The 12,775-nt window shown below is 57.2% G+C and overlaps 1 protein-coding gene across 3 annotated transcripts in view; it reads left to right on the forward strand.

The window, feature by feature from the left end:
- Positions 1 to 12,775, forward strand: part of TJP3 (tight junction protein 3) — a 40,506-nt gene that overhangs the window by 17,311 nt on the left and 10,420 nt on the right. For all 3 annotated transcript variants that reach the window (XM_035283847.3, XM_017967963.4, XM_054250583.2), the window contains exons 4-14: positions 13 to 115; positions 338 to 689; positions 2,985 to 3,088; positions 4,700 to 4,859; positions 5,785 to 5,893; positions 6,966 to 7,024; positions 7,265 to 7,331; positions 7,549 to 7,705; positions 11,388 to 11,496; positions 11,736 to 11,973; positions 12,457 to 12,668. In XM_035283847.3, coding sequence (XP_035139738.3) covers positions 13 to 115; positions 338 to 689; positions 2,985 to 3,088; positions 4,700 to 4,859; positions 5,785 to 5,893; positions 6,966 to 7,024; positions 7,265 to 7,331; positions 7,549 to 7,705; positions 11,388 to 11,496; positions 11,736 to 11,973; positions 12,457 to 12,668 — 1,670 coding nt within the window. The remainder of the gene's footprint in view (positions 1 to 12; positions 116 to 337; positions 690 to 2,984; positions 3,089 to 4,699; positions 4,860 to 5,784; positions 5,894 to 6,965; positions 7,025 to 7,264; positions 7,332 to 7,548; positions 7,706 to 11,387; positions 11,497 to 11,735; positions 11,974 to 12,456; positions 12,669 to 12,775) is intronic.

Here is a 12,775-nt window from a genome sequence, read left to right on the forward strand (position 1 = left end):
CTCCTCTCTCAGGACAGGCGACCACATTGTCATGGTGAACGGGGTCTCCGTGGAGAATGTCACCTCCACCGTTGCCATTCAGATCCTCAAGACCTGCACCAAGATGGCCAACATTGTGAGTGGGCAGGCCCTGGCATGGGCGGCGTCTGCCCCCCGCCTGCGTCCTGCCTCGTGGGGGTTGTAAGCTTCGGAGAGCAAGCAGTCACCTTCTTATCTCGCAGTTTGGACACTGAGGCGCAGAGAGGGGCTGGTGTCCCCCAGGGCCGCCCGGGGGCTGAGCAGAGGGCCTCCCCCAGCCCGTCTGCAGCTGACCCCCTCCTGTTCCCTCCTCTAACAGACAGTGAAACGTCCCCGGAGGATCCAGCTGCCCGCCACCAAGGCCAGCCCCTCCGGTCCACAGCGCCAGGACTCGGACGAGGACGATGGGCCCCGGCGGCTGGAGGATGGGGACCAGGGCCGGGGCTATGACGGCGACTCGTCCAGTGGCTCTGGCCGATCCTGGGATGGGCGCTCCCGCCGGCCGAGGCCCGGTCGCCGGGGCCAGGCCGGCAGCCACAGGCGTAGGAGCCCGGGTGGTGGCCCCGAGGCCAATGGGCTGGCCTTGGTGTCCGGCTTTAAGCGGCTGCCGCGGCAGGACGTGCAGATGAAGCCCGTGAAGTCGGTGCTGGTGAAGAGGAGGGACAGCGAGGGTGAGCGGGGAGGTTGGGCCACCATCAGCACTGGTCACGGGGCACCGTGGCCGGGTGGGAGGGGTTTGATGTCATCCCCGGGACCTGCTGGTTAACACCGCCTCACTTAGCAAGCGGGACTCAGCAGGTGGGATGGAGTGAAGGACCCTCAGCTGGGAGGGGATCCTGGATGATCTGGGGGGGATCAGTGCCACCACAGGGTCCTCATAAGAAGAGGCCGGGCCGAGTGTGGTGGCTCATGCCTGTGATCCCCGCATTTTGGGAGGCCAAGGTGCAGGCAGATCACTTGAGGTCAGAAGTTCGAGACCAGCCCGGCCAAGATGGTGAAACTCTGTCTCTACTAAAAATACAAAAATTAGCCAGGTGTGGTGGCAGGTATCTGTGGTCCCAGCTACTCGGGAGGCTGAGGCAGGAGCACGGCTTGAACCCGGGAGGCGGAGGTTGCAGTGAGCCGAGATCTCGCCACTGCACGCCAGCCTGGGCGACAGAGGGAGACTCTGTCTCAAAAAAAAGAGGAGGCGGGCCAGGCTCAGTGGCTCATGCCTGTAATTCCAGTACTTTGGGAGGCCGAGGCGGACGGATCACCTGAGGTCAGGAGTTCAAGACCAGCCGTGCCAAGATGGTGAAACCCCGTCTCTAAAATAAATAAATAAATCAAATAAAAAAAGAGGAGGTGGGAGGGCGAGAATCAGAGAGAGACTGGAAGACGCTGCGCCGTGGCTGTGAAGCAGGAGGAAGGGCCCCCTAGCCGAGGAATGCAGGCGCCCCTAGACGCTGGGAAAAGCAGGAACTGGATTCCTGCCTGGAGCTTCCAGGAGCTCCCACATCGAGACCTGCAGCATGACACGTGTGCATTACATTAACGCCGCACACTTGGTGACAGTTCGTCCGAGCTGCCACAGTCAATCAAACATCACAACACAGCAGAGCCCTGATATCAGAATTCCCATCATCTCATCAGCAACAGGCGTGTGACTTCGACCCTTTCTAGGCATCTGTCTTTATTTTTTTTTTTTTTTGAGATGGAGTCCTCCTCTGTCCCCCGGGCTGGAGTGCAGTGGCACAATCTCAGCTCACTGCAACCTTCGCCTCCTGGGTTCAAGCGACTCTCCTGCTTCAGCCTCCCCAGTAGCTGGGATTACAGGTGCACGCCACAGTGCCCAGCTAATTTTTGTATTTTTAGTTCGAGACGAGGTTTCACCATGTTGGCCAGGCCGGTCTCAAACTCCTGACCTCAGGTGATCCATCTGCCTAGGCCTTCCAAAGGGCTGGGATCACAGGCGTGAGCCACCGCGCCGGGCTGAGGCAGCTTTCTGACTTCAGAATTCTTGTCACGATATGACAGATGGCCCTGGGACCCTCCTTCCTCACTCCCTCTACCATTCTCCCAGTTGTATTATGATTATTTTAGATGAAGTCTGTCGTCCGGGCAGGAGGCAGGGGCGTGATCTCGGCCCACTGCAACCTCTGCCTCCGGGGTTCAAGCTTCTGGTGCTGGGATTACAGGTGTGAACCACGGGGCCACCTGGGATGTGACTCTTTTTTTTTTTTTTGAGACAGAGTCTCGCTCTGTCGCCAGGTGCCAGGCTGGAGTGCAGTGGCGTGATCTCGGCTCACTGCAACCTCTGCCTCCTGGGTTCAAGCAATTCTCCTGCCTCAGCCTCCTGAGTAGCTGGGACTACAGGCACGTGCCACCGTGCCCAGCTAATTTTTTGTATTTTTAGTAGAGACAGGGTTTCACCATGTTGACCGGGATGGTCTCGATCTCTTGACCTCGTGATCCACCCGCCTCGGCCTCCCAAAGTGCTGGGATTACAGCCATGAGCCACCGCGCCCGGCCGTGACCCTTGAGAATAAAATACAACTGGGGCCGGGCGCGGTGGCTCACACCTGTAATCTCAGCACTTTGGGGAGTCAAGGCAGGCAGATCACCAGAGGTCAGGAGTTCGAGACTAGCCTGGCCAACATGGTGAAACCCTGTCTCTACTAAAAATACAAAGATTAGTCAGGGGTGGTGGAGGGAGCCTATAATCTCAGCGACTCGGGAGGCTGAGGCAGAATAGCTTGAACCCGGGAGGCGGGGGTTGCGGTGAGCCGAGATCGAGCCATTGCACTCCAGCCCGGGCCGCAGGCATGAGACTCCTCAAAGAAAGTAACACTATGCGACCTCAGGTCCCACAGGGGACATCACCGCCCTCATGATGATGCCATCAAGGCGTCGGGAAGGGAGGGCTGGCAAACAGCAGGAGAATGTTCCCAGAGTCCTGCCTCAGTTTCCCTCCTCCCCCCTTACAGAGTTTGGTGTGAAGCTGGGCAGTCAGATTTTCATCAAGCACATTACAGATACGGGCCTGGCTGCGCGGAACCGAGGGCTGCAGGAAGGAGACCTCATTCTACAGGTGAGGCCGGGCTTCTTGTCCTGTGGGCAGGGAGACTGAGGCTGCGAGGGGGCGGGGTGGGGGCGGGCAGTGCCAAGGAGTCATACAGCAAGGTCAGCAGGGCTGGGCCCCAAACCCTTTCCCTTCAGCGTTGTTGCTTGTATCTCAAAGGTTGCAGACGGCTGGGTATAAAAACCCCTTTCTCTCCAGCTACTGCTAATCCACCGAGAGATGTTGGTTTCTAGTATCCCCACGGGGTTGTCTGTTTCTAGTACCCTCAAGCTTTGATGTGCATCAGAGACTCTCGTGGGCAGCTCCCCTAAACCTGGTGACTGAAGGCTGGTTTTTTTCTGGACTCTTCCCCCGAAAGTCTGTTTGATTTCCAAACTGCCTTCAGCTGATTACTTCGGGTGTCTCCAAAAAGTATTTTTTCTTTTTTTTTTTGAGACAGAGTCTCCCTCTGTCGCCCAGCTGGAGTACAGTGATGCAATCTCGGCTCACTGCAACCTCTGCTTCCTGGGTTCAAGTGATTCTCTCTACAAAAATAAAATTAGCTGGGTATGGTGCCACGCGCCTGTGGTCCCAGCTACTTGGAGGCTGAGGTGGGAGGAACACCTGAGCCTCAGAAGTTAAGGCTGCACTGAGCTTGAGCTGTGATGGTGCCACTGCACTCCGGCCTGGGGACAGAGCGAGACCCTGTCTCAAAAAAAAAAAAAAAAGGCAGGGCGTGGCGGCTTCTGCCTGTAATCCCAGTACTTTAGGAGGCTGATTGCTTGAGGCCAGAAGTTTGAGACCAACCTGGGCAACACGGCGACATGCCCGTATCTATTAAAAAAACAAAAGAAAACAAACTAGAAGAAACTGACAATCCCCAGGGTTACTGGGAAAAAAACCCTCCCAAGGGAAAGGGTCAGAAGTGGATTCTTTTTTTTTTTTTTTTTTTTGAGACGGAGTTTCGCTCTTGTTGCCCAGGCTGGAGTGCAATGGCGCGATCTCGGCTCACCGCAACCTCCGCCTCCTGGGTTCAGGCAATTCTCCTGCCTCAGCCTCCCGAGTAGCTGGGATTACAGGCACGCACCACCATGCCCAGCTAATTTTTGTATTTTTAGTAGAGACGGGGTTTCACCATGTTGACCGGGATGGTCTCGATCTCTCGACCTCGTGATCCACCCGCCTCGGCCTCCCAAAGTGCTGGGATTACAGGCGTGAGCCACCGCGCCCAGCCCTAGATGTCCATATCTAATATCTACCGGAGATCGCGTATTTCTAGCACCTTTCAGTACCTGAAACTCCCTCTCCTCCAGTTAGAGCTGTTTATAATCCCCTCACATCTGTTCCTAGTACTCCGAGAAATTGCCACTTTTGGTTAGAAAGGAGGGTCAACCTGTTTCTCACTTTCCCCAGCGTCTCCAACCCCTCTTAGAACATTTTCTGTTTCTAGATTCCGTGGTCGGTTCTTTTCGTGGTGTCCACTCACAGCAGGAATCCACTTCTAACGTTTTCCTTAGGGAGTGTCAGTTTTTAGCAACCCCTGGGGGAACTGTCTGTTTCTAGTCCCCCCACCAAGCTGTTTCTACTGTCTCCCATCTCTCATTAACTCACGTCCTCTCTTCCGTTCTTGGTCCCTTTTAGATCAATGGGGTGTCCAGCCAGAATCTGTCACTGAGCGATACCCGGCGGCTGATCGAGCAGTCGGAAGGGACGCTGACCCTGCTGGTGCTGAGAGGTCACGGGCAGTTCCTGGTGAACATTCCGCCTGCCGTCAGTGACAGCGAAAGCTCCCTGTTGGAGGGTCAGGACCCGGGGAGTAGGGCCTGGGAGGGGTTCAATGGAGGCGGGGAAGGTGGGAAGCCCAGGCAGGGACAAGAAGGAATCAATGAACCTGGTCCCTAAAGGTTCAGAGAGTGACAGGAACTTGCCAAAGGCCACACAGCAAGTGAGGAGGTCAGAAGCCAGGCGGGGTGGCTCACGCCTGTAATCCCAGCACTTTGGGAGGCCTAGGCGGGCGGACCACGAGGTCAGGAAATGAAGACCATCCAGGCCAACATGGTGAAACCCTGTCTCTACTAAAAATACCAAAAATTAGTGAGACATGGTGACGGGCGCTTGTAGTCCCAGCTACTCAGGAGGCTGAGGCAGGAGAATCGCTTGAACCCGGGAGGCGGAGGTTGTGCTGAGCTGAGATCGCGCCACCGCACTCCAGCCTGGGCGACAGAGCAAGACTCAGTTTCGAAAAATTTTAAAAAAAAGGTTGGGTGCGGTGGCTCACGCCTGTAATCCCAGCACTTTGGGAGGCCAAGGCTGGTGGATTTCCTGAGGTCAGGAGTTCAAGACCAGCCAGGCCAACATGGTGAAACCCTGTCTCTACTAAAAATACAAAAATTAGCCAGGCTGGTGGCGCACGCCCGTAATCACAGCTACTCGGGAGGCTGACACAGGAGAATCGCCGAAACCTGGGAGGCGGAGGTTGCAGTGAGCCAGTATGGTGCCACTGCACTCCAGCCTGGATGACAGAGCGGGACTTCATCTCAGAAAAAAAGGAGTACAGGGGCGTCATCTTGGCTCACTGCAATCTCCGCCTCCTGGGTGCAAGCGATTCTCATGCCTCAGCCTCCTGAGGGCTCTTTGCTTAGAGTGGCCTTGATATGCCCCTCTGTAAAGTGGTTCCGGTCCGGAAGGTGTGACCATGGCTGATGAGATGTCCTCTCCCCCCGCAGACATCTCGGACCTCGCCTCGGAGCTGTCTCAGGCGCCACCATCCCACATCCCGCCACCACCCCGGCACGCTCAGCAGAGCCCCGAGGCCAGCCAGACCGACTCTCCCGTGTAAGTATCCCCCGTTGGCCAGAAGAGTGGGTAGGAGGGAGAGGGGAACGTGGGCAGAGCTTTCCGAGGGGGGCTGACCTTGAGGGTGCTGTCCTGTATTTCCAGCACATGCCTCCAGCCTCTACCCATTACCGAGTTCCAAAGCCGTGTCCACGTTTGTAGGAGCTGGTTAAGTAGCACCCCACTTCTTGGTATCAGACAGTGCCTTAGGCCGGGCGCGGTGGCTCACGCCTGTACTCTTTGGGAGGTCGAGGCAGGCGGATCACCTGAGGTCAGAAGTTCAAGACCATCCTGGCCAACACGGTGAAACCCCGTCTCTACTAAAAATACAAAAATTAGCTGGGCGTGGTGGCGGACACCTGTAATCCCAGCTACTTGGGAGGCTGAGGCAGGAGAATCGCTTGAACCCTGGAGGCGGAGGTTGCGGTGAGCCGAGATCAGGCCATTGCAGTCCAGCCTGGGTGACAGAGCAAAACTCTGTCTCGAAAAAAAAAAAAATTTTTTTTTCATCTATTGATTTCAGACTGGGTCATGTCAAACTGGCTGATTTTCGTATTTTTGGTAGAGACGGGGTCCATATCGCCGAGCTATGTTGCCCCCCAGGCTGGTCTTGAACTCCTGGGCTCAAGCATTTGGCCTGCCTCAGCCTCCCAAAGTGCTGGGATTACAGGCATCAGCCACCACGCCTGGCAGATACATTACAATTCTTTTTATTTTATTTTTGGAGATAGAGTCTCGCTCTGTCGCCCAGGCTGGAGTGCAATGGTGTGATCTCGGCTCACTGCAACCTCCACATCCTGGGTTCAAGTGATTCTCCTGTCTCAGCCTCCTGAGTAGCTGGGACTATAGGCAGCCGCCATCACGCCCATCTTAAGTTTTGTATTTTTGTAGAGACGGGAGTTCACCACGTTGGCTAAGCTGGTCTTGAACTCCTGACCTCAGGTGATCCGCCCACCTTGGCCTCCCAAAGTGCTGGGATTACAGGCGTGAGCCACCGCGCCTGGCCTAAAATTCTTTTTAAAATGGCCCCTTGACACCCACCCTGCCTCACTCCCCATCTGCTCCCCACCAGGGAGAGCCCCCGGCTTCAGCGGGAAAGCTCAGTGGGATCCAGAACCATCTCGGAACCAGGTGAGCAACGGGCAGGGGGGTGGTGGCTCTGAGCACCCCTCTCCCTGATGTTTCTGATCCCAAAAGCAAGGCTGTGCCAGGCAGCGCCGGGGGAGGTTGGTATGAGCCTAAGAGGTGAGACGTGGTTCCCTGAGGATTTGAGGTGGATGACAGTCCTTCCAGGGTGAGGACATAAAGCCAAGGTTTGGAGGCTGGACCGAGCCAGTGAGCTTGGGAAAGAGACCGGCTTTTCCCTTTCAGAGTTTCCCAGAGAGAGCAGCTATGACATGTACAGAGTGCCCAGCAGCCAGAGCATGGAGGATCGTGGGTACGCTCCCCAGAAGAAAGCCCGCCCGCGCGAAACTCCTACGTCTCTGCCTCTCTCATGCGAAATCCTGCCTGCTTGTATTAGTTGTGTTGAATGGGACCATTGGGGACTTTGGGAAAACCGAGGCCTGGAGGGGGTGGGGGCTTTCCCAAGGACAACGCTGGGCCCTCCCTGGTCTGCCCGCTCTGGTCTGACCCCACCTCCGCTCCCCCTGCAGGTACAGTCCCGACACGAGGATGGTCCGCTTCATCAAGGGCAAGAGTATCGGGCTGCGGCTGGCAGGGGGCAATGACGTGGGCATCTTCGTGTCTGGGGTGCAGGCGGGCAGCCCGGCCGACGGGCAGGGCATCCAGGAGGGAGATCAGATCCTGCAGGTGCGCCAGGGGCGGCGAGCCATGCCCACCCATCGTGAGCGTGTTGTGTTCGAGGTCCTGCCCTTGTCTGTTGTAATCTGTAGGTCCTCCTGTTCGCCCTGGGGACTGCGGAGACCCCAGATGGGTATTTTAACATTCCAGTGTCCCCTCGGCTGTGCATGACTTGGCTGATGTCACGGCCTCATCCTCAGGTCATGGCTTCATTGCCCAGTCACATTTCTGTGCCTCGACCTTATCTAGGTTAACTTTTTTTTTTTTTGAGACGGAGTTTCGCTCTTGTTACCCAGGCTGGAGTGCAATGGCGCGATCTCGGCTCACCACAACCTCCGCCTCCCGGGTTCAGGCAATTCTCCTGCCTCAGCCTCCCGAGTAGCTGGGATTACAGGCACGCGCCACCATGCCCAGCTAATTTTTGTATTTTTAGTAGAGATGGGGTTTCACCATGTTGACCAGGATGGTCTCGATCTCTTGACCTCGTGATCCACGTGCCTTGGCCTCCCAAAGTGCTGGGATTATAGGTGTGAGCCACCGCGCCCGGCCAACTTTTTTTTTTTTTTTGAGATGGAGTCTCCTTCTGTGGCCCAGGCTACAGTGGCACAATCTCAGCTCACCGCAACCTCCACCACCCAGCTTCAAGCAATCTTGTTGTCTCAGCCTCCCGAGTAGCTGGGATCACAGGCGCCCGCCACCATGCCTGGCTTATTTTTGTATTTTTAATAGAGATGGGGTTTCACCATGTTAGTCAGGCTGGTCTCGAACTCCTGACCACAAGTGATCTGCCCTCCTCGGCCTCCCAAAGTGCTGGGATTACAGGCGTGAGCCACCGTGCCTGGCTGCTTGTGGGGTTCTAAGCTTGATCCATGTCATGACTCTGAGAGCAGGTGGCTGTGTCTGTATATTGCTGTCCCTGTCGTGACGCCGAGAGCAGGTGGCTGTGTCTGTATATGGCTGTCCCTGTCGTGACGCCGAGAGCAGGTGGCTGTGTCTGTATATGGCTGTCCCTGTCGTGACGCCGAGAGCAGGTGGCTGTGTCTGTATATGGCTGTCCCTGTCGTGACGCCGAGAGCAGGTGGCTGTGTCTGTATATGGCTGTCCCTGTCGTGACGCCGAGAGCAGGTGGCTGTGTCTGTATATGGCTGTCCCTGTCGTGACGCCGAGAGCAGGTGGCTGTGTCTGTATATGGCTGTCCCTGTCGTGACGCCGAGAGCAGGTGGCTGTGTCTGTATATGGCTGTCCCTGTCGTGACGCCGAGAGCAGGTGGCTGTGTCTGTATATGGCTGTCCCTGTCGTGACCCCGAGAGCAGGTGGCTGTGTCTGTATATGGCTGTCCCTGTCGTGACGCTGAGAGCAGGTGGCTGTGTCTGTATATGGCTGTCCCTGTCGTGACCCCGAGAACAGGTGGCTGTGTCTGTATATGGCTGTCCCTGTCGTGACCCCGAGAGCAGGTGGCTGTGTCTGTATATTGCTGTCCCTGTCGTGACGCTGAGAGCAGGTGGCTGTGTCTGTATATGGCTGTCCCTGCTGTGACTGTGAGAGCAGGTGGCTGTGTCTGTATATGGCTGTCCCTGTCGTGACGCTGAGAGCAGGTGGCTGTGTCTGTATATGGCTGTCCCTGTCGTGACTGTGAGAGCAGGTGGCTGTGTCTGTATATGGCTGTCCCTGTCGTGACTGTGAGAGCAGGTGGCTGTGTCTGTATATGGCTGTCCCTGTCGTGACTGTGAGAGCAGGTGGCTGTGTCTGTATATGGCTGTCCCTGTCGTGACTGTGAGAGCAGGTGGTTGTGTCTGTATATGGCTGTCCCTGTCGTGACTGTGAGAGCAGGTGGCTGTGTCTGTATATGGCTGTCCCTGTCGTGACTGTGAGAGCAGGTGGCTGTGTCTGTATATGGCTGTCCCTGCTGTGACTGTGAGAGCAGGTGGCTGTGTCTGTATATGGCTGTCCCTGTCGTGACGCTGAGAGCAGGTGGTTGTGTCTGTATATGGCTGTCCCTGTCGTGACTGTGAGAGCAGGTGGCTGTGTCTGTATATGGCTGTCCCTGCTGTGACTGTGAGAGCAGGTGGCTGTGTCTGTATATGGCTGTCCCTGTCGTGACGCTGAGAGCAGGTGGCTGTGTCTGTATATGGCTGTCCCTGTCGTGACTGTGAGAGCAGGTGGCTGTGTCTGTATATGGCTGTCCCTGCTGTGACTGTGAGAGCAGGTGGCTGTGTCTGTATATGGCTGTCCCTGTCGTGACGCTGAGAGCAGGTGGCTGTGTCTGTATATGGCTGTCCCTGTCGTGACTGTGAGAGCAGGTGGCTGTGTCTGTATATGGCTGTCCCTGTCGTGACGCTGAGAGCAGGTGGCTGTGTCTGTATATGGCTGTCCCTGTCGTGACGCTGAGAGCAGGTGGCTGTGTCTGTATATGGCTGTCCCTGTCGTGACGCTGAGAGCAGGTGGCTGTGTCTGTATATGGCTGTCCCTGTCGTGACGCTGAGAGCAGGTGGCTGTGTCTGTATATGGCTGTCCCTGTCGTGACGCTGAGAGCAGGTGGCTGTGTCTGTATATGGCTGTCCCTGTCGTGACGCTGAGAGCAGGTGGCTGTGTCTGTATATGGCTGTCCCTGTCGTGACGCTGAGAGCAGGTGGCTGTGTCTGTATATGGCTGTCCCTGTCGTGACGCTGAGAGCAGGTGGCTGTGTCTGTATATGGCTGTCCCTGTCGTGACGCTGAGAGCAGGTGGCTGTGTCTGTATATGGCTGTCCCTGTCGTGACGCTGAGAGCAGGTGGCTGTGTCTGTATATGGCTGTCCCTGTCGTGACGCTGAGAGCAGGTGGCTGTGTCTGTATATGGCTGTCCCTGTCGTGACGCTGAGAGCAGGTGGCTGTGTCTGTATATGGCTGTCCCTGTCGTGACTGTGAGAGCAGGTGGCTGTGTCTGTATATGGCTGTCCCTGTCGTGACGCTGAGAGCAGGTGGCTGTGTCTGTATATGGCTGTCCCTGTCGTGACTGTGAGAGCAGGTGGCTGTGTCTGTATATTGCTGTCCCTGTCGTGACGCTGAGAGCAGGTGGCTGTGTCTGTATATTGCTGTCCCTGTCGTGACGCTGAGAGCAGGTGGCTGTGTCTGTATATGGCTGTCCCTGTCGTGACGCTGAGAGCAGGTGGCTGTGTCTGTATATGGCTGTCCCTGTCGTGACGCTGAGAGCAGGTGGCTGTGTCTGTATATGGCTGTCCCTGTTGTGACACTGAGAGGTGGCTGCATCCCTATATTGTCCCTGTCATGACCTGATGGCAGGCATCTGTCACCCACCTTGTCCCTATGTATTTCCCTGTCACGACCCTGTGACTATGTCTGAACTCTTTCGAGCACTTCACACAATCTCCACCGAGCCGCATGCCATGACACCTGTTCCCATATTTTGATATCAACAACCTACAAAGACTTGATTACCAGAGGCCAGCGCAGTGCCTGTGCCCCCGTTTCTAGGTCAAAACCCCCTGTATCTTTATAATGCCACCAGCTGTGTCACATGTCACACAGCCACAGGGTGATGCCCCCATCAGAAAACCCTCCCGGAACTTCCGGGGCCCATGGCAGCTCTGGAAGCAGCCGGGGCTGGGTTTTGCCCAGAGGAAGGTCTAGGCTCTCATGCACAGCCAGGAGGTACCGGAGCCTCAGCGTACAGCTGTCCCTGCTTCCCGGCAGGTGAATGACGTGCCGTTCCAGAACCTGACCCGGGAGGAGGCGGTGCAGTTCCTGCTGGCGCTGCCACCAGGCGAGGAGATGGAGCTGCTGACACAGCGGAAGCAGGACAGTGAGTGCGCGTGGATGCGCGTGTGCCTGTGTGCTGGGGCAGCCCTGGCTGTGTGGCCTGATGGTGAGCGGAGTGCGATCAAAGCTGCATCTCTGCACCGTCCATCCCTCTCCTGACCACTGCAGGGAGAGTGTCCCAAGTCTCCCCAGGGCAGGGTCCCTCCCTCCAGGCCTACTGTGCGGGGAGGGCTATGAGCAGGCAGCAGCCAGACAGCTCACGTGGCCGCCTCCTCTCCCCAGTCTTCTGGAAAATGGTGCAGTCCCGCGTGGGCGACTCCTTCTACATCCGCACGCACTTTGAGCTGGAGCCCAGCCCGCCGTCCGGCCTGGGCTTCACCCGTGGTGACGTCTTCCACGTGCTGGACACACTGTACCCGGGCCCCGGGCAGAGCCACGCGCGAGGAGGCCACTGGCTGGCGGTGCGCATGGGTCGTGACCTGCGGGAGCAAGAGCGGGGCATCATTCCCAACCAGAGCAGGTGGGGACCTTCCCGCCTCTGCCTCAGCCTCCCCGTTAGAAACGGGCACGCTGGCCCTGCTGAGCAGTGTGGCTGGCTCACTCTGAGGACATCCACAAAAGGCACGGGGTGGGACCCAGTTGGTTGATGCTGGTATGAGCTTCCTGTTCTGCTGTAACAGAAGCCCAGAAACAAGGGCCGGGCACAGCAGCTCACGCCTGTAATCCCAGCTTCTCGGGAGGCTGAGGCAGGAGAATCACTTGAACCCAGGAGGCGGAGGTTGCGGTGAGCTGAGATTGTGCCACTGCACTCCAGCCTGGGTAACAGAGCAAGACTTTGTCTCAAAAAAACCAAAATAAATAATAATAAAATAATAATCTCATCTGCGAAGTCCCTTTTGCCATATGAAGTAGCCAGTCCACAGGTTCCCGGGGGGATGAGGACGTCTTTGGGGCCATCGTGCTGCTGACCCCAGTGCCCAGCACTGTCCCCTCTTCTCCACAGGGCGGAGCAGCTGGCCAGCCTGGAAGCTGCCCAGAGGGCCGTGGGAGCCGGGCCCGGTTCCTCCGCGGGCTCCAATGCTCGGGCCGAGTTCTGGCGGCTGCGGGGCCTCCGTCGAGGGGCCAAGAAGACCACTCAGCGGAGCCGCGAGGACCTCTCAGCCCTGACCCGCCAGGGCCACTACCCGCCCTATGAACGAGTGGTACTTCGAGAAGGTGGGGCCCGGGCGGGAGGGGGCCCTGGGAAGGTTCCACGCAGAGGCAGTGGCGCACCTGTTCACCAGCATCCGGCCTCTAAAAGGCAGTCTTGTAGAGTGGAGGCT

This window comes from Callithrix jacchus, chromosome 22 (assembly GCF_049354715.1).
Source record: "Callithrix jacchus isolate 240 chromosome 22, calJac240_pri, whole genome shotgun sequence".
In the NCBI taxonomy this organism is placed as follows: Eukaryota; Metazoa; Chordata; class Mammalia; order Primates; family Cebidae; genus Callithrix; species Callithrix jacchus.